Raw genomic sequence first — 20,732 nt, 5'->3', positions numbered from 1 at the left:
TTTTTCCAAGCAGCTCCACTTTGCTCTGACCTTTGTTCCAAATTCTGCATTCAAGTCTCTTGGGTACCATCCACTGCCTCAGAGGGGTGAAGGAAAGTTTGCAACAGGCAAACAGTTGGTTGAAGACCAAACCTATTGTTGGTGTGCCATGCGATAACCTTCTAGCAAGTTCCTATGGTGCAGATGAATTCTTAGACTCCAGGTTTAACTTCACCAGTGTGTGCTCTAGACGTTACACTTAAGATTTTCCTCATTGCTCACCTTAAATTCTGGGACAAGAAATAAAGAGTAGCCCACTTGGTGACATCATGACTGAACATAAACTTTAACATCTCACCTTATCCCCACAATCCTAAATTCCCTGAGTCCTGATAAACATACGCACCCACTGAGTCCACAGTAAATTGAATTCGAAACATGCATAATCATCTGAATGATAAAATGTTTTCTTGTCTTTTACACTAAATTAGTCATCTTTTAACCTGCTACTGCAACTTCTCATTCAATCCTCTCACGCCAAGTGAAACAGCCTCTTATCATTTATCATGTTTCCTTTAAGAATTATATATGCTAATAAGATAACAAGTCACTCCTCTAAACTCTAGGGCATAAATATAGAACATAAAACAGTACAGCACAGGAACAGGCGCTTCAGCCCAGAATGTTTGTGCTGAACATGATACCAAGACCAACTCTTATCTACCTGCACATAATCCATACTCCTGCTGATAATTTCACACTTAACCACAATATACTAAATCTGCAAATTCATGGCCATTTACTTAGACGATCCACATAAGTTTGGAGTATCTTTCAATCCTCCTAATACCTTACTTTCCCATCCAACTCTGTCTCAAAATGTTCCTTCGTTGATCTTGACAGTAAATAATTGAGGGTTCAATATTGACCCCACTTGTTATATCTGCCTTTCTGAAAATCATGTATTTTCCCCTACTTTCTGTTTTTATGAACCACTGTCAATCCATGTAAATATGTGAGCAGTAATTTTCATTCTTGAGATTTGTGCACTGCCTGGCAAGGCCAGCATTTAATGATCATGCCAAATTGTGCCATCAGGTGTACAGAACACTTTTCCAAGGAACATCTGGAACTGGGTGCGGAAGTTCTCAGAGGAGGTTTGTTTTTTTGTGGAGCATCATAGTTAAGGAAAAAATACTGTAAAATATGTATTCTTTGGTTATGTATACAACATCAACACTGGCAGCAATATGTATCACAACGTTCACTCACCATCATAAGTAACGTAAGGTATCTGGAACCCTTTGGCACTGTTTGCTTCATTAGTTTTGAAATTGATCCACAGCTTGCGGGAGCGGGCAGTGAAAGCTATTGGCCGTTCATAGGTCTGGCAAGTCTCGTATGTTGTGATTGACGTAGGTGAGGCTATTAATGAAATTTCAGAACACAAAAAAATGGAGGAATTCAGAAATAAAAATGTAATTGAAAACAATTTAATGACATTTCATGAAATCAAGAAGAAGTACACAGTTTAAAATATAATGTGGCATTTTCAAAATTATGATTTTACTGTTCCCATGTTTCTGGCTTTGGTTCAGGCAGTTACTTTCTGCAAATGATCACAGCACCTTCAGTAACACACACACACACACACACACACACACACACACACACACACACACGCACACACACACAAAGTGCAACCAGCTAAATTCTAAAGATCACGAGCGTTCTGGTATAGGACTGTCGAGTTAGTTGATTGATATCATACAGCAAAATACAAATTAGATGCAAAGGTTGAACTGAGAACTATTGTGTTTGGGGAAAAACTCAATGATGATTGATATACAATGACTCATGCTGAAAGGACACATAAGAGTTTTAAGAGAGAAAAGGATCAGATTTGATTAGAATGACCCATTCAATAAATTAGCTAAACTGACTGCCAAGTTTAGACACAATGCTGGAATAACTCAGCAGATCAGGCAATGCTGGAATAACTCAGCAGATCAGGCAGCATCTCTGGAGAACATGGATAGGTGTTTAACATTTTATAAAATGTAAACAGTTTTAACGTGTTTATAAAAGATGGATAACGCCTATCCATGTTCTCCAGAAGTGCGAACTGAGGCTGACCCACTGTGTTACTCCAGCACTTTGCATCTTTGGTAAACCAAAAACTGCAGTTCCTTGTTATTACATTTGACTGTCAGAAGTGGGGTAGAGAAAGAAACCTGCAAAACTTTGAAGCCAAAATGAAGGATAACTCGGGCCAGTTAACATTTTGCCAAATGTTGTGACCCAGTTCCCAAATTAAATGCAGAAATCACTTCATGCATTTAGAAACATTACCTTGGACACCTTGGCCTGTGGGAAGAGTAAATTTAACCTGTATCGGATCTGACAGTATGCAATGAAAAGTGAACATCTCACAAAAGCTTTGTCAAAAAGATGCGTTAAAGGCATTTTAAAGCTGCCCAGAGCTTAGGTTTGGTGGGATTTGAGGAAAGGTGGATGCATCTGGATTTGGAAAGCATTTGGAAAACTCACAGTTTTTTCTCATGACCAAAACATCACCACAGTCATCCTCAATGGGTAAGAATATTTCAGGGACCACAATCAAAATTTTTCTTTTGGGAGGTGGGTTAATGTTCCAGGTGCATTCTACATTTGCTGGGTAGTTCCCGGGATAGTTGGGAGATTCAATATAGCCTGTGTATTCCCCAAGTTCACCACCACACTGTTGATCTGTAGGAAAGAAGCACACGGGACAGGTAAGTGATTTGTAGATGCCCTTGATTCTAATAAGTAACAAGTAAATTATGTTGACATTAGGAATAAACACACAGAATTATGTGTTTGCCAGTGCTGGAAAATGTCAATCTTAGGCCAGCAATCTGTAACTTTTTAAAATGTACACTGAAACTGTACTAATATAAAAATAACAGCTTTATACTGATTCTCATTCTTCCTTTCCTGCCAGTCTCCCTCGGTTCAGTTATCAAAAAATAGGATTATTGTAGAATTTGTGTAAATGGGTGGTTGATGGTCGGAAGGGATTTGGTGGGCCAAAAGGCCTTTTTTTATGCGGTATCTCTCGACAACTCCAAGTCTAGCTGGGCATTGGGGATAGTTGCAGTCAAAGGCAGCACAGTTCAGATACCAAACTACGATGAATTTTCATCCCTTTAACTTGGAAATGCAAAGACAACTAGAAGTGACTAGCTACATAATGCCAGCTAACTTGGCAATTGACTAAAGATCAAACATGAAACCCACTTCAGTATACGACTCAGCTGCTTGCTGCCCTAACCTACCAAACATTGAAGTAGCTATAATAAACTTTAATTCCTGAAATCTTAGGCCCAAACTAAAAAAATAATATTTAAATTACTTCAATACTCTTCTAATCATGTCCATGTCATATGTACCTGCTCTTTGATAATTGAAAAAACTTTTAAATTGTTGTGATTACAATGTATCAGTATCAATGTTTATTTATTTCCTTGTTCCCCCCCTTTATGGATTGGGTTGTGACGAATTGCTCTTGCAGTTGCAACTTCACAGTTGCAACTTCATTGCAGATGCTGTGCATTGACTACGAATTAATGCTGTATAAAGTAGCAACAAAGCTAGTGACACCAAAGGAATTGCAAAGGAAGACTGTGAAGAAGCCTATGCAATGGCTAAAATCTTTGTTTGCTGGTTTGGCATTGACAATAATTTGGAAGACCTGGTTACTTGATAGTGGGTATGCATGGTTGGTAGAATGCGATCATCTAAAGCTCCACTCTGAGTGCGGACATGACCTATACCGTTCCTGCTGGCCATGTTGATTACAGGTGCTCCTGAGGTTATAAATGCCAGACCTATGTTCACCCTGTACATACCCTGTAAATATAATTTGCTCCTGCACATTGTTTTTTGTTCATAATTATCATGTGGGAGACCAAAGAGATGGATTAGCCCGCAGTTGCGGGGCTGCAGGCATTTTCTGTTGGGGAGGAATATGCATCTCTCCCTATTCCCTCCGTTCCAACTAAGCCACAACAACTGGAGGCTGGATGGTGGCGAGGAGAACCGGGAGTGCTAAGCAAACTCACTCTCACACTCAGTGAGGCCGGCTGCTGGCCGCACATCCCCTGCACTCTGTATGTTCATTTACAACTTCCGAACAGTTCAAGATACGAAACAGTTCTTCGGACTAGAATCCCTTATGGTGAAAAGTTAGAGGACTACCTTTTAGTATTGGCACCCATTAGAGGAGACTAGAAGCAATGTATTTGTGTCATCTACATTGCAAAATATGATAGAGGAAGCAAGATGATAAATGAATCACCTGAAGAAGTTGCATCCGATATCAATCCACAAGTTGAGCAATTTACAAACACCAGTGTAATAAAACTCTGTGTCACAGCTCTAAATAAGATATTCCTACCGAGATACTAATGAAAGGAAGACTCCCAATGCTATTGAATCTCCACAATCCAAAAATTGATCAGTACAGCAGAGGAACAGGCCCATTATCCTAACATGCCTGCGCCAAACATAAAAGCCCAATTAAACTAATCCTTTCTGCCTGCACATACTATATAACCCTCCATTCTCTGCTTATTCATGTGTCTATCTAAAAGCCTCTCAAATGCAACTATCATTTCTGTTTCCATCATCACGCTGGGCAGCATGTTCCAAGCACCTACCACTGTGGAAAAAAATTGATCAACTCAGTTTGGAAGGCAGAATGGTGGACAGGCAATTAATTAAGCAAAAGTACCACAACAGAAGATGCAAAGACAAGAGATTCATACTCTACTAGACCTGGACCCGTTGGGCCCAAACCTCTCCTGCATTGGTGCAGCACCCTGGAATGAGTTTGGGCGTTTGCTCTATTTTTGTGACCTAATCAGTTGTTCTTTAAAAGTGCTGCCAGAAATGCTCTGCCCACATTCCAATCCAGATAACAGTTGTACTGATGTCTAGGAGACTGCCAAAACAAGAGCGAACATAAGGATGGTTCTTGAACCTGCTGTTGTCTTTATGTAATCCTATGTTATTAGAGAGGAAAGTACAACCATGTGGTGATTCTTACTTTTGCACTGTCTGACTGTTGTTGATCCATCAAAGTCAGTCGTGGTGTTTCCAGGACATGCAATGCAGTAATTCTGTCGGAACTCCGGTTGGTAGGTGCCCAAGGCACAACGTATGCACCGGTGAACACTTGTGTTGTAATAATGGCCGGGAGAGCATTGAACTGAGAATTCAAAAGCAACATCACGATCATGGACATGGGTCTTCACAACATGACAACATTTACATCAACATAGCTTAATGGGTGCAAGAAAATTCCCCTGGTGCACGTGAATGGCAGGAGAATCAGGAAGGAGTGTTGTTGATGTGGAGTGAGCAAAAAACTACAATTATTGTTCAGGTTTATTATTGTCATCTGTACTGAGGTATAATGAAAACTTTTGTTTTGTACACTATACAATCAGATCAGATAACTTTAAAAAACACGTCACACTCAAGTGCAATAGGTAGAGCGAAGGGGAAGTTACAGTGCAGAATATAGTTCTCAGTATTGTAGTGCATCATTTCCAAAAAGAAAGTCCAATGTCCGCAATAGGAGAGTAGAGGTGATTCGGAAGCCTGATACCAGAGGGTGAAAATCTGTTCCTGAGTCTGGTGCTGCTCACTTTCATACCTGTATCTGGTGTCCGATGGGAGCGGGGAGGGATGACTGGGGTGGGATAAGTCTTTGATTATGTCGGCTGCTTTCCCGAGGCACCATGAAGTGTAGATGGAGTCAATGGCAGAGAGTCTGGTCTGCCATGTCCGATCTGGTCTGCAGTTGTGTGCTTGATGGTTGGTGTGGGCAAGATGGGCTTTATGCTCTGTTTCCATGCTGTTTAATTCTTATAACATTTAATCCATTTGGAGTAAAAATTTCAATACAAAATTTGTAAGACCATAAAAGGACCTTGGGCTCGGTCAGGATTGCTTTACTGTTCAAGAATGCAAAGGTTTCCATTCAGATTCTGTCTATAATATATATTCACCAAAGAAATGTACTGTTATTTATTTTAATAAGCTCTATATACTTTAATAGTTATCAGTTGCCAACTGCTCTTGTCACTCACCTTTAGTATCACAATCCTGGAAGGATGAAGCTCCTTCGTGCTTCGTCATCAATCCTCCTCCACACTGGAAACAGAGTGTACGGCCTGATTCAGGCTGGTATGTTCCTCGACTGCACAACTGACATGGTTGAAATCCATCTGCTGAATAGTGTCCTGGGCTGCACTGACCTAGATTAACAATGACAACAGTGACTTTTAGTAAACTGACCAGTATTGCTTAAACCAAACACAATTCCCTCAGAGTTATATTGCCGCCAGAGTCTGGTTGATTCAGCAAAACCACTTTTATGGAAAGCAATCCAGATCTCTCAGCAGAAGCCTTAGTGGCATTGTCAACTGCGCTTTCAGCTTACCCAACTGCAGACCTTCAAGAAAGATTTAGTCTCAGCATGCGATCTACTGGCACTTTGAACTGAGCTTGCCAGAGTAGTAGAATCAGAATATATAAGAGCCCACTTTTCCTCTTAAGAAACACACTGTTTGTAAACCAAGATGGGATGTCATGGAATATCTTTTCAGATCTACGATTGAATTCATTTCAGCCAGATGTAATGGTTACTTTTGAGGTGACCAGTTAAACTCATTAATTGAAATATAACTTTAATTGATGATAGTAATTGTCCAGAACAACAAAATCCATAGCAATAGATCAGAAGTTGGGGAACATTATTGCATGACTTTAAGGCAGATCTACATTTAGTTCACCATCGATTACTTTGGGCAGAGAAAGTATTGTTGAGGATTTCTGATCTAAAGTGAGATCTTTTCACACTTCAGTTGATATTGAATAGGTTGTGCTGGATCATACCTTTCAATACCGTTGCATTTGAATGAATGAATGAATGAATGAATGAATGAATGAATGAATGAATGAATGAATGAATGAGGAAAAACGTTTTCAGTCAGAGAGTTGTAAATCTGTGGAATTCTCTGCCTCAGAAGGCAGTGGAGGCCAATTCTCTGAATGCATTCAAGAGAGAGCGAGATAGAGCTCTTAAGGATAGCAGAGCCAGGGGGTATGGGGAGAAGGCAGGAACGGGGTACTGACTGAGAATGATCAGCCATGATCACATTGAATGGTGGTGCTGGCTCGAAGGGCCGAATGGCCTACTCCTGCACCTATTGTCTATTGTCTATTGAATGAATGAATGAATGAATAAGTTTATTGGCCAAGTATGCGCATATACAAGGAATGTGCCTTGGTGCTCCGCTCACAAATGACAACACAAACATACAGTTAACAATTAAGAATAAAGCATAACCACATCAAAACAATAAGGATACAACATTACGTTCTAAACATGAGAATGAAAATAAACCAGAGCAAAAAAGAGATTCCAGACTTTGGTTATTGAGTAGAACTATCACTCGTGGAAAAAAACTGTTTTTATGTCTGGCTGTGGCTGCTTTGACAGTCCAGAGGGAAGTGCTTCGAGATTTGTGGGTTTAATCAAACCTTTACTATAAAGTTGTATCTTTTAAATGCAAATCTTCAAATATAAAGTTACCTATTCATTTACCTCTGCAATCTGTATCTGTAAATTACAAAAGTTCATTGGAATGCAAGATGCTGAAGAGAAAGAGCTCTGTGCCTTTATATACAAAAGACCAAGATGCAGGAAGAATATGGTGATGTGTTGCATTCGTGGGGGACATGTCTGACCTGGGAAAGTATAATATCATTGCAATATACAGCATGGTCCTCGTTTTGTTTGGATGGATACCCTGCATCTAAACACGGATGACACTCACGCCCAAATACAGAGAGCACATTCCACCCTACCCACACCTGGCATATTACATAAACTTTATGCAACCAGCCACTGTCCCCTACATCAAACATACTAACATCTACAGATAGTATGATAGAATAAATATCATATATAATATATGTTAATTTATGCCAATAAATATAAATAAAATTAATAATATAAATTATATTTGCAATATAAGTATAATTTAGATTATAAACATAACATATAATGGTTATATTAATATTCATATTATAATATCATAATTATATACATAAATAATTATTTCACAAAATCCTGGAGTAACTCAGCAGGTCAGGCAGCAATCTCAGGAGAGAAGGAATGGGTGACGTTTCGGGTCGAGACCCTTCTTCAGACTTAAATAATTATATAAGTATATAACTATGCTATTGGAAATTATATATGAATTTATATGAATACATATAAATATAATTTACAATATAATTCTACTTATATTTATTCATGTAAATTAATCTGTAATTTCCAATAAACACAAAGCTAATTTACCTGTGCAGACACTGATGTTACGTGCCCCAGTTGGACCGTGTCCTTCAGTTCCTGGACAGAGATCGCATGACAACTGTCCATCCTTCTCCTGGTAGGTGCCAGAAGGACACAGAAGACACTTCTCTTGTTGGCCATAATAGAAGGATCCTGACGAGCAGCTGACTGAGAAATAAAATTGCTGGTGAGGAATCACAAAACCGCATATTCATCAAAATTCATTTCACTTCCTGCAATGGGCAAAATATTTTAACCATCTCTTTTCTGGTGGAAACATCTATAAACTAATTTAAAATAATTAATGCTTCGCGACTGTTCAATACGTAGACATCTTTAATCAGAATGTGAATGTATTCAAATTGTGTAACAAATTTGTATTTGTATGTTTGAGATTAGATTTTGAGTTCTATTCACAAAATACAAAATGTCATTTTACCAGGTGTAATTGGTTTTGTTTAATCTGATATAGTTTTGCTTGTTTTTATACATAATTCTACCTCCGGCATCCTGGACTGACCCTCTCCATGCTAAGTGGAGGAACTGCAGTGTGCTCCCTGCAATGAAGGCCTTGTGGCACCCCACTAGTCACTGCACATGCACAAGATAGTTTATGTCCTTATTTAATGAATGAGTTCAAATCAGAAATGGGTAATCACAACCATCAAGGTTCCTACTCCCAGTGTTTGAGAAGTGTTTTGTAAGCACATTTTTTTTCAAATGTCATCGTTCATCTCCTAAAAATGTTGATCTGGTAGAGCTTCTGACTCACAACACCAGAGGGTTCGATCCTGACCTCAGGTGCTGCTCTGCGTAGAATTTGCACATTCTCCCTGCGACTGTGTGGGTTTCCTCTAGATGCGCTGGTTTTCTCCCACATCCCAAAGATATGTGCATCAGGGCCGTCTTTACAGCATTATGGGGGCGGGCAAAGCAGTGTACTGGGGCCCCTACGACAACTAGCCCCCCCTGTCGTGCCGGCGAAAAGCACTTACCGAAAAGCACTTAGCGATGGACTTAGGGTGCTACATTGTTGCGAAAAGCACTTACAGATCGCTGTGAGAAGCACTTAGGGATGGAAAATGTTGCGAAAAAAATACTTAGGGACCGAAAATGTTGCGAAAAAAGCACTTATTGAACCTACATTTTTAAAGTAGTATTTATTTATTGCAAGTCACTTAACATACACAGATCAGCATGGGGCCCCTATGCTCGTGGGGCCTCGGGCAAGTGCCCATCAGGCCCATGCGTTTAGACGGCCCTGATGTGCATTTGTAGATTAGGATGTGAAAGTAGGACTACATATATTGAGTGTCAATGGGTGTGGACTCGCTGGGTCGAAGGGCCTGTTTCCACACTGTAGTTTTAAACTAAACTAAACTATTGGGTTCTGAAGAAAGGTGTTAACCCGAAACGTCACCTATCCTGTCCAGCACTTTGTGTCCTTTTGTGTAAACCAGCAGCTGCAGTTCCTTGTTTCTTGTTTCTACTGGGTTACATGGCTTGGTTATGGCACTAAGAGCATCAGTTATCCTGCATCATCTTTTTTGAACAGTCGTCATTTACTTACAAACTTTGAAAGTAAATGCTGGCATTTTATTGGAGCACTGAGAATCAAGCACAAATCTGTCTTCTCCCTCTGCCCATAAACGTGCACTTTCAGCAAGATGCCACAGAGTCATCAACAGCAGAAACCTTTGCTATTTTTTCTGTGTTTCAATGTATTAGGTCCTCTATTCAAGTGCAATGGGTAGTTCAAAAATAAATTGCATTAAATCATACAAAGTTCCAACGCAGAAGGAATCTATTCACTTTGTTTAGAATATAATATAATTAAGCAATTGCTAAATAGGATTATATTTCAAGGTTGTTTGAAAAAGTAGATCTGCTACTGATGTCAAGCCAATGATTGAAACACTGTAATATAAACATTCTATTATAGTGTAGTAGACCTTTTGAAACATAAGATTATTGGTCTATTCAGGATCTTAAACCTGATAAGTATACAAATGAGGTGGTGGAATGAAGATTACAAAGTGTTACAACACTCAAATATTATGAATGCAACAGCCTTTTACACGTCGGTGTAATGTTATATGTTACTTGCTCTCAAATTGATGCACTCATTATAAAATTATATGGACGACAAATCCAAAGAGAAGTGAATCTTGTATTTGCGAGAAATACAATGTGAATCAGCAAGCACTGAATGCTTTCCAATAATTACAATGAACACGAAATAGTCAGAGGAAGAGACATGGAGAGAAAAAGAGCGGGAGAGGTGGGGTGATGGCTGGCTGGCCTTCTCAGTATCAATTTACAGATGAGCTGAAAGGTCACAACCAGTAACATAGAAACATAGAAAAATAGATGCAGGAGTCGGCCATTCGACCCTTCGAGCCAGCACTGCCATTCAATATGATCATGGCTGATCATCCAGAATCAGTGCCCCGTTCCTGCTTTCTCCCCATATCCCTGGGAAGTGGGCTGGGGACTTACTTCCCACCTTCGTTGGGGTTCTAGAACTGAAGGAGGGAGAATAATTTACAGACCTATATTAATACATTAATTTAAAATTGAATCAACTGAAACCAAAGAAATCATAGCTAGTTAAAATGACAATGTTGCAGTGAAGTAGATACTTTGGTTAATGTTCGTTCAGAAATTTGTGAAGAAAATTGACAAAGGTATTTTCTAACTTTTTGAAGCAAACCAAGTTTTATGATTAGCCGCCACCTTATTCGTGATACATACTTACCACATCGCCCGTCTATCCACTCCTGCCCTGTGTTGCATGCCTCCGGTTTCTCAGGCACCTTTGCCAACTTCTTTGCCACTTCATACTCTGTCCCAGAGAAGTGAATGTGAAATCGCTGCTGATTAATTGATTTCTTCAAAGTTTTAATTGCAGACTTCAGTTTCTTCTCCATCTTCTGTCTCAGGCAGTTAATGTTGCAGCTGCCTGCAGGGAACAGTTTCACTCTGTTAAAGTGAATCGGAGTGAACGGGTTGGGGCACGAGACAGAGAATATGGGCTGAGACAAACTCAGTGTAGCTCCTAGTGGACGGGGGCTCAGATGAAATCTAGCCTTAAATCAAGACCACAATATGGCTTGTGTGCAAAATGAGCAAGAGTCACTACTTGAGCAAAACACAAGTGTTCGAATAACTCCATGGGTCAGGCAGCATCTGTGGAGAGACAGATAGGCAATATTTCAGGCCTGGACCCTTCTTCAGAACCGACTCGAAACATCGCCTATCCATTCCCTTTACGGGTGCTGCCTGACCCGTTGAGTTACTCCAGGACTTTGTGTTTTGCTCAACATTCCAGCATCTGCAGTTCTTTACATCTCCAATTGTCATAACTTGATTAGTTTGGTTTGAGGCACACAAGAGCAATTTGTCCATGCAGGCAACAATGCTGCAGTTAACAAAGGTGTATTTGGGTACAAGGCGCCTAAAGTCTTTAGCCCTTCTTCATCTTGATAAGCACAAAATTAAAGTGAGAAGGAATAGATTGCCTGCTGTGATTCATGTATAGTTGAAAGTTAGCAAAATAACAAAGAAATTAGCCAATGTAGTGTAAGAAAATAACTGTAGACGCTGGTACAAATCGAAGGTATTTATTTCACAAAATGCTGGAGTAACTCAGCAGGTCAGCAGCATCTCGGGAGAGAAGGAATGGGTGACGTTTCGGGTCGAGACCCTTCTTCAGATTGATGTCAGGGGGGCGGGACAAAGGAAGGATATAGGTGGAGTCTAGCCAAGGTCACTTGAGCAAGAATTACCCTGTGGTTATATTAAGATAATTTGGACAAAACGAGTGGTGGAGAGTACCTGGATGTCTATATCATTAAAAATCAGAAATGTTTTTACGCCAATTTCAGCATTTTATATATTTTTTTAACTTGTTTTAAAACAGTGAAAATGTCTTTAGAAGGATTTGTCAGGTATCTAACTAGCAATCTAAACATAACAAAGTACAGCACAGGAACAAGTCCTTCTGCCCATGATGTCTGTGCTGAACATGATGCTAACTTGAACTAATCCCTTCTGCTTGCATGTGCTCTATATCTCTCCTTGCATTGTATATCATGTGTCCTCAAATAATGCATTCAATGGTGATATTGTGTTTAAGACTATGAATGGCTCATATGGCTCCTGAGCTGATTCTACCATTCAACAAAATCATGGGAAAAACTGAATTTAGTTTCTTGTCATGTCCTTGTAACTCATGATTCTCTTAGTGATCAAAAATGTATTAACCCCATTGAAATAACGATAGTTTATAGACACCCACAAAATGACACGCTAGGTAGAAATGTGGTGAAGAAGGCCTTTGGCACACTTCTATTCATTGGGGAGGGTATTGAATCTTCTTCTTGCATTTGAGGCAGCAGAAATGATGTAACACCCTCCAGGCGCTGTAGCCAGTGCAATGTGCTGTTGTCGAGGGCCGTGAGGTCTACCCCTCCACCAGGGGGACGGAGGACAGTGCAGTCGAAAATGAGGTCCAATACAGGGTATTGAATGAAAAGATGGGACATCATGGTACAGGTGTGTAAGTTGTTAGTGAGACCACACTTGGAGTAAAAGTGGAAGTTCTGGTAGCCCAGCGAGAGAAGTAAGGGTATAGAGGCTGATGGATTTGCTTACAGGAAGGTCTTAATCAAATTGTACAAGGCTTGATGAAATTGCACCTGGAATATTTTGTACAGTTTTGGTTTCCTTTAGTTTAGTTTAGTTTAGAGATGCAGCGCAGAAACAGGCCCTTCGGCCCACCAAGTCCACGCCAATCAGTGATCCCCATACACTAGCACTATCCTATGCTCGAGGGACAATTTACAATGTTTACTGAAGCCAATTAACTGCAAACCTGTATGTCTTCGGTGTGTGGGAGGAAACCCATGCGGTCATGGGTGGAGCATACAGGCTTCACCCGTAGTCAAGTTCGAGCCCAGGTCTTTAGTGCTGTAAGGCAGCAACTCCACCGCTGCACCACTGTGCCACCTCAAAGCCTTTCCTACGAAGAGATGTACCTTCCACAGAGGAAATACAGTGAAGTTTCACTAAACTGGTTCCAGGGATGACAGGTTTGACGAACGAGGAAAGATTGAATGGAACTGGGAATATATTCTTTAAAATTCAGAAGGATGAGAAAACGAATTGAAACGTACTTGATTTTCTTGAAGGCCTTGGAGCAAGGAAATGGAGCAAAAATCTTTTCACTGACTGAGGAATCTAGGACTGGGGGTACAGTTTGTGAATAAGGGGTTAACAGCATAGGACTGAGAGATCAGGGCAAGTATTTGCACCGAGAGAGTTCAATTTGGAATTCTCTACCACAGATGGAAGCTGAATAGTTTTGTTCATTCACAACAGAAATTCATTTCTGGGCATTAAGGGAACAAACAAATATGGGGATAGTGCTGGAAAATGGTGCTGGAGTGGAAGACAACCATGGTCTTGGTGACTAGCAGATTCGGTGCCCTTCCTGCCCTTTACGAATTCTCATGTTTACTTAAGCAACATTGTAAATTTTATCTATTAGTCTAATGTATTCCGTACTCCCACTCGTGGCTCTACTACTTTATCAGAGCAGTTTTTATTCCCTCTTAAAAAGTTATATTTTCCTAAGAACTATCTGTCATTGCTTATCTGTCTCAATGTCTTTTAATGCTATTTCCCAATCTTTCTCAGTCAACTCGCCCTGAATTTGGCTTTAAAGCTAAACTCTAATGTCAGACTTCGTTACCATAAAACAGAGTTTATTATAAACTATAAATCAATTGTGTGTTCAGCAACCACCACAGGATACCAGGACTAAATATAAAACAGTAAAGAGGCAGTTACGAAGCCATCAAGCTGTTCTGTTTATCAGCTATCATATTTAACAGTTTCAAACCAGCAACCTGTGTCTGTCTTTGAGCTGAATTGTGATCATTTTGTGTAGTGAAAAAGAAACAAATGCTCCTGGCAGCCTCATCCATGCCACCTCTTGCCACCACGTCAAATGCAATTAACATGTGGATTGACAATTTAAAAACCTGCAGATGCTAGAAATCTGAAATAAAAACAAAGAGTGCTAAAAACACCCAGCAGGTGAAGCAGCATCTGTGGAAAGAGAAACAATAAATATTTCAGAACAGAGATACTTCATCGGGATTGAGAATTTCCGACATGTTCTGTTTTTTTATAAACTGAAAATATCTTTACTGAGAAAAAAAGACACAAAGTGCTGGAGTAACTCAACGGGTCAGGGAACATCCCTGGAGAACATGGATAGGTGATGTTTTGGGTCGGGATATTCTTTCAGAAGCGAGTCGTCACCTATGCATGTTCTCCAGAGTTGCTGCCTAACCCACTGAGGTACTCTAGCACTTTGTGTCTTTTTTTGTAAAGCAGCATCTGCAGTTCCTAGTTTCTACACCTTACCGAGAATGTTGGCATGTTAACCCCTCCTCGCTACTAAAATAATTACTTCTTGTTAACATATTTCGTGAATGTCATTCTTTCCAAATTGCCTCTGTTTAGCTGCGAGCATAGATGGCGGGTAGTGTGAGGTTGCTTAATCCCACAGATTAGATGCCCTGAGGCTAAACTGGCCTCAATTACTGTGGCCACTTCTAGCAGAAGAGAACTATCAGGAGAGGGGAATCCAGCTGGCATTGTCCTCCATAAACCAGAGACTAGAGACCAGAGATAATACCAGGCTTACAGCTACCCTGACCAGCTCATCAAAAATCAGCAATGAATATGAGACTATTCATTGTTGTTTGTTTCAGGGAAATCTCAGTCCCTTCTATTATAACTTGCAAAAAGTAGATAAACGTTAACAGAAAAAAAATCACCATTCACCTGTTATATCTTCCTTTCTTATCTCTGCCTCAAAGTCCAGTGTAATGCGGGTCACCTCTTTGCCTGGAGGGTTGCGGGTGCGGCGACCTTTTGCTTTCTTGGAAGAATCACACTTTAGGTTCACAAAAGTAACTTGGCAGTTGTCTGTACAAGGGAAGGCACCTCCTTCGTAACATGCCAATGAAATAAAGTAAGCACGGTGAGAAAAATCAGCATACACTGCAAACTGTTCAATCGCGTACAAATAGAACATTCTTTAGATTTAGATTTAGATTTTTTGAGATTTAGAGATACAGCGCGGAAACAGGCCCTTCGGCCCACCGAGTCCGCGCCGCCCAGCGATCCCCGCACATTAACACTATCCTGCACACACTAGGGACATTTTTTCCTTTTACCCAGCCAATTAATCTGCATACCTGTACGTCTTTGGAGTGTGGGAGGAAACCGAAGATCCCGGAGAAAACCCACGCAGGTCACGGGGAGAACGTACAAACTCCGTACAGACGGCGCCCGTAGTCAGGATCGAACCTGAGTCTCAGGCGCTGCATTCGCTGTAAGGCAGCAACTCTGCTGCTGCGCCACCGTGTTGGGTAACCATGTTGGGTAAATTTGATCCTTCAATTTACTTCAATATTCAGTGACTAATTAATGGTGCGTGCAGTAACAAATTACATCATGCACACCAAGCTCTGTACCCAGCACAAGAGGTAGAGACCCACACACCACTCAAAGGGATTATGTGCAGTGTGCAGAGAACACAGGTACAGAGCAATTAGTACAAGGAATATCAACGTTTTAATTCAAACACGAGTTGAAAGTTTTTGAAGAAGAAAAAATGCAAAAACTCTAAACTATCTACCAATAATCCCATTGTTGATTGGGTCTTCTTTGCACAAATTGCAGCTGCTTTTCCCACACTACAATTGTGACTACACTTCTAAATTACCTAATGGCCGTGAAATATCATGGAACATCTCGAGGCTGTGAAAATCTTTATGTACATTCATCACTCGTTTTGTTTCGTTTCTGTCTTATGCTATACATGACATGACTGGCAGAAACAGAATCAATGGGTCTGAAAATCAGCCCTTCTGAATGCAACTTAATAATGCAGTAATTAATTACATCATGTAAACCCAACACTGTGGCCGGCACAAGAGATGGAGATCAATAGACCACCCAATGGGACAACGTTCAGGAGTTGAAAGCTTTAGAAGAAGAAAAAATGGAAAACTCCGTCCACTAAATGAAGAAAAACTAAAGACTGGTGTCTGAAACATTCTACCTGCGATAACTGGATGTCCACTATCCTGCTTTCCTTTAATGCGAGGATGGAGGTGACACTTGGCATCTTTTATCTTGAAGGAAGCTCTTTGTTTGACTGGGGGAGCTAGAGCCTCTAAAAGAAAGCAAAAGCAATTAGACATCTTCAAATCAGTGCTATGTTGAAAAAGAGGCAGAAAAGGGTATTTTGGTGGTCATAGAAACTGCATGAAACTCAAGCTTCAGCCCAACCCATCCATGCCGACCAAGATGCACCACCTAAGGTAGTCCCATTTGACTGCATTTGGTCCATATCCCTCAAAACCTTTCCTATCCATGTACCTATCCAAGTCTCTTTTACATGTTGTTATTGTATCTGTCTCAACTACCTCCTCTGGCAGCTTATTCCATGTACCCACCACCCTCTGAAATGAAAACAATTGTCCCTCAGGTTCCTGGTAAATCTTGCCCCTCTGACCTTAAACCTATACCTGGGTTTTGAATCCCCTACCATGGGTAAAGGACTCTGTGAACTCACCCTATCAATTCCCCATATCTTTTAAACATCTCAAAAGATCACCCCTCAGCCTTCTGCGCTTCAAGGAATAAAGTCTTAGTTCGTCCAATCTTTCCCTGCAGCTCATACCCTCAAGTCCTGTCAACATTCTCGTAAATCCTCTCTGCAGTCTTTTCAGGTTAATGACATCCTTCCTATAGCAGAGTGACTGAAACATCACAATACTCCAAATGCAGCCTCACCAACCTGTTGTACAACTGTAACATAATGTCCCAACTTCTATATTCCATCCCCTGACTGATGAAGACCGATGCACAAAAAGCCTTTTTACCCACCTTATCGATCCGTGACACCACTATCAGGGAACTAGGTTCCTGCACTCCGAGATCCCTCTGCTCTAAAACACACTGCAGGATCCTGCCATTTACCGCGAAGGTCCTGCTCTGCCTTGACTTCTCAAAATGCTACATCTCACATTTATCTGCATTAAACTCCATTTGCAATTCTTCAATCACTCGCTCAGCTGATCATTTTGAGCTCTTTTATTCAAAGTGATTTTACTACTCAATGTATGCTCGATATGATGGACATACAGAAGTCAGAACATGGGAAAGCATTTATGAATTGGCATTCCTGAGACACAAATTTGTATTGGATCAGCATATTCGCCCTGTTGACCTGTGGGACCAAGGTGCACTCCTGTTGCACGCTCTCTGCCACAGGTGCTTATCTGGAAAATCTGCAATTGGCATCAGTGGGATGGAGGGGGGATGAATCACACTAGAGAAGAAATTGGTCGAGATATACAAATCATCATTAGATACGAGGTGCAGGAAGAATGGAGGGTGGCTAATGTAGTGCCTCTATTTAAGAAGGGTTGTAAGGAAAATCCTGGGAACTACAGACCAGCAAGCCTAATATCTGTGGGAGGTAAGTTACTGGAGGGTATTCTGAAGGATAAGAATTATATATACATTTGGGTGGGCAGGGGCTGATTAGGGATAGTCAGCATGGTTTTGTACGTGGGAGATTGCATCCAATGAATCTGATTGTTTTTTTTTGAAGAAGTAACTAAAAAGGTTGATGAGGTCAAAGCTGTAGGTGTTATCAATATGGACTTTAGCAAGGCATCTAATCAGGTTCTGAATGGTAGGCTGCTCTGGAAGGTTAGATCACATGGGATCCAGGGAGAGCAAGCAGACTAGATAGGGAATTGGCTTAATGGAAGGAAGCAGAAGGTTGTTTTTCGGACTGGAGGTCTGTGACTTATCGTGTGCCTTAGGGATCGGTGCAGGGCACTCTGCTGTTTGTGGTTGATATCAACGATTTGGATGAGAATATACGTCTGAAGAAAGGTTCCGACTCAAAATGTCACCTATTCCTTTTCTCAAGACATATTGCCTGAACTGCTGAGTTACTCCAGCATTTTATGTCTTTCTTCATGGATGATTAGCAAGCTTACGGATAACATGGCATCGCACATAGCAAAGATAGGTATTGAAAATTACAGCAGGATCTTGATCAGTTGGGCAGGTGGGCTGAGGAATGGTTAATGGAGTTTAATGCAGATAAGCGCGAGATGCTGCATTTTGGGAAGTCAAACCAGGGTCGGACCTTTACAGTGAACGGCAGGGCTCTGGGCAGTGTTGTAGAGCAGAGTGATCTAGAAGTGCAGATACATAGTTTGTTGAAAGTGGCGTCACAGGTAGATAGGGTGGTCAAGAACGCTTTCAGCACATTGGCCTTCAACAGGGTATTGAGCATAGAAGTTGGTAAATTATGTTACAGTTGTAAAAGACATTGTGAAGGCCAAATTTGAACTACTGTGTTCAGTTTTAGACAATAGACAATAGATGCAGGAGGAGGCCATTCGGCCCTTCGAGCCAGCACCGCCATTCAATGTGATCATGGCTGATCATTCTCAATCAATACCCCGTTCCTGCCTTCTCCCCATACCCCCTGACTCCGCTATCCTTAAGAGCTCTATCTAGCTCTCTCTTGAATGCATTCAGAGAATTGGCCTCCACTGCCTTCTGAGGCAGAGAATTCCACAGATTCACAACTCTCTGACTGAAAAAGTTTTTCCTCATTTCCGTTCTAAATGGCCTACCCCTTATTCTTAAACTGTGGCCCTTTGTTCTGGACTCCCCCAACATTGGGAACATGTTTCCTGCCTCTAACGTGTCCAACCCCTTAATAATCTTATACGTTTCGATAAGATTTTGGTCACCTTGTTATGGGAAAGATGTCGTTAAGCTGCAAAGGGTGGTGAGAAGATTTACAAGGATGTTGCCAGGATTCGAGGGCCTGAGCTATAGGGAGAGATTGAGCACGTTAGGACTTTATTCCTTGGAGCACAGGAGGATGAGGGGTGATCTTATAGAGGTGTATAAGATCATGAGGGGAAAAGACAGAGTGAATTCAGAGAGTCATTTACCCAGAGTAGGGGAATCAAGAATCAGAAGACAGAGGTCTAAGACATAGGGGAACGATTTAATATGAACCTGAGGGGTAGCGTTTTCTCCACAAAGGTTGGTGGTTATATAGAATGAGCTGACTGAGGAGGTAGTTGAAGCAGGTCATAGAAACATAGAAAATAGGTGCAGGAGTAGGCCATTCGGCCCTTTGAGCCTGCACCGCCATTCAATATGATCGTGGCTGATCATCCAACTCAGTATCCTGTACCTGCCTTCTCTCCATACCCCCTGATCCCTTTAGCCACATGGGCCACATCTAACTTCCTCTTAAATATAGCCAATGAACTGGCCTCAGCTACTTTCTGTGGCAGAGAATTCCACAGATTCACCACTCTCTGTGTGAAGGTCCTATCACAATGTTTAAAAGACATTTGGACAAGTATATGGATAGGAAAGGTGTGGAAGAATATAGGCCAAATGCAAGCAGGTGGGATTAGTGTAGATGCAGTATGTTGGTCGGCATGAGCAAGTTGGGCCGAAAGGTTTCCACGCTGGCTCTATGACCATGCTACCAAAATTAGAATGGCCACCTCTGGATAAAGAAAGAGGTCAAGGCTGAATCCTAACACAATTCCTGATGAAAATATGACATTTGCGTAATATCACAGCTCGGCGGCATTTATTTTCAGGTGCTTACCTACGCAGCCTGTGTTGCTGGTGTTTAGTCGCTGATAGGCACCAGCCCTCTGCATAGGGGCCCCACAGCTCACAGTGTAACTGTTATCAGAACCTGGCAGAGGGAAAGCAGTATTAAGGGAGAAAGGAATAAACATTTATTCATAGCAAATCACTGGGGGAAACTCTCGCATCATGAAATGTATGGGACTGTCGACGTGAGAAATAGTTATTATTCTCAATCTCCAATATTCTGCGATGCTCATAACTTCGTCTACTGTGCTTCTCTTCACAAATATAATTTGATAGATTTTATTATTGTTCAGCAAGGATCCTTAAATATCTATATTTTAAACTAAGCCTTTAAAAACCCAAGTACATAGTGCAATGATTAACAACAAAGTTTATCCAAAATCTGTACCATGTTCTTCCAGACCAATGGATAAGTGAAACACATGGGCTAGAAATTCCTCCCCACAATTGATTAAGGTGCGTTAAATGTGTTTCCTATGGCCAGACACGCCACTTTCAGTTCGAGAGCCTAGTGCTGTAAAATTATCTTCAGCACATGCCCAGCAGAAAGGAAGAAAATAGTCAGCTTACGAATCACGTG

At 41.0% G+C, this 20,732-nt stretch overlaps 1 protein-coding gene across 2 annotated transcripts in view; it reads right to left on the bottom strand.

Moving 5' to 3' along the window:
• LOC144605411 (signal peptide, CUB and EGF-like domain-containing protein 3) overlaps positions 1 to 20,732 on the bottom strand; it is a 252,372-nt gene that overhangs the window by 6,719 nt on the left and 224,921 nt on the right. For both annotated transcript variants that reach the window (XM_078420626.1, XM_078420627.1), the window contains exons 12-20: positions 20,142 to 20,234; positions 16,533 to 16,646; positions 15,248 to 15,412; positions 11,148 to 11,351; positions 8,396 to 8,557; positions 6,117 to 6,284; positions 5,069 to 5,230; positions 2,530 to 2,727; positions 1,252 to 1,404 (exon numbers count right to left, since the gene is read on the bottom strand). In XM_078420626.1, coding sequence (XP_078276752.1) covers positions 1,252 to 1,404; positions 2,530 to 2,727; positions 5,069 to 5,230; positions 6,117 to 6,284; positions 8,396 to 8,557; positions 11,148 to 11,351; positions 15,248 to 15,412; positions 16,533 to 16,646; positions 20,142 to 20,234 — 1,419 coding nt within the window. The remainder of the gene's footprint in view (positions 1 to 1,251; positions 1,405 to 2,529; positions 2,728 to 5,068; positions 5,231 to 6,116; positions 6,285 to 8,395; positions 8,558 to 11,147; positions 11,352 to 15,247; positions 15,413 to 16,532; positions 16,647 to 20,141; positions 20,235 to 20,732) is intronic.

This window comes from Rhinoraja longicauda, chromosome 24 (assembly GCF_053455715.1).
Source record: "Rhinoraja longicauda isolate Sanriku21f chromosome 24, sRhiLon1.1, whole genome shotgun sequence".
NCBI lineage: Eukaryota > Metazoa > Chordata > Chondrichthyes > Rajiformes > Arhynchobatidae > Rhinoraja > Rhinoraja longicauda.
Note: the sequence above shows the minus strand (reverse complement) of the source record. Positions and strands in the feature narration are given on the sequence as shown.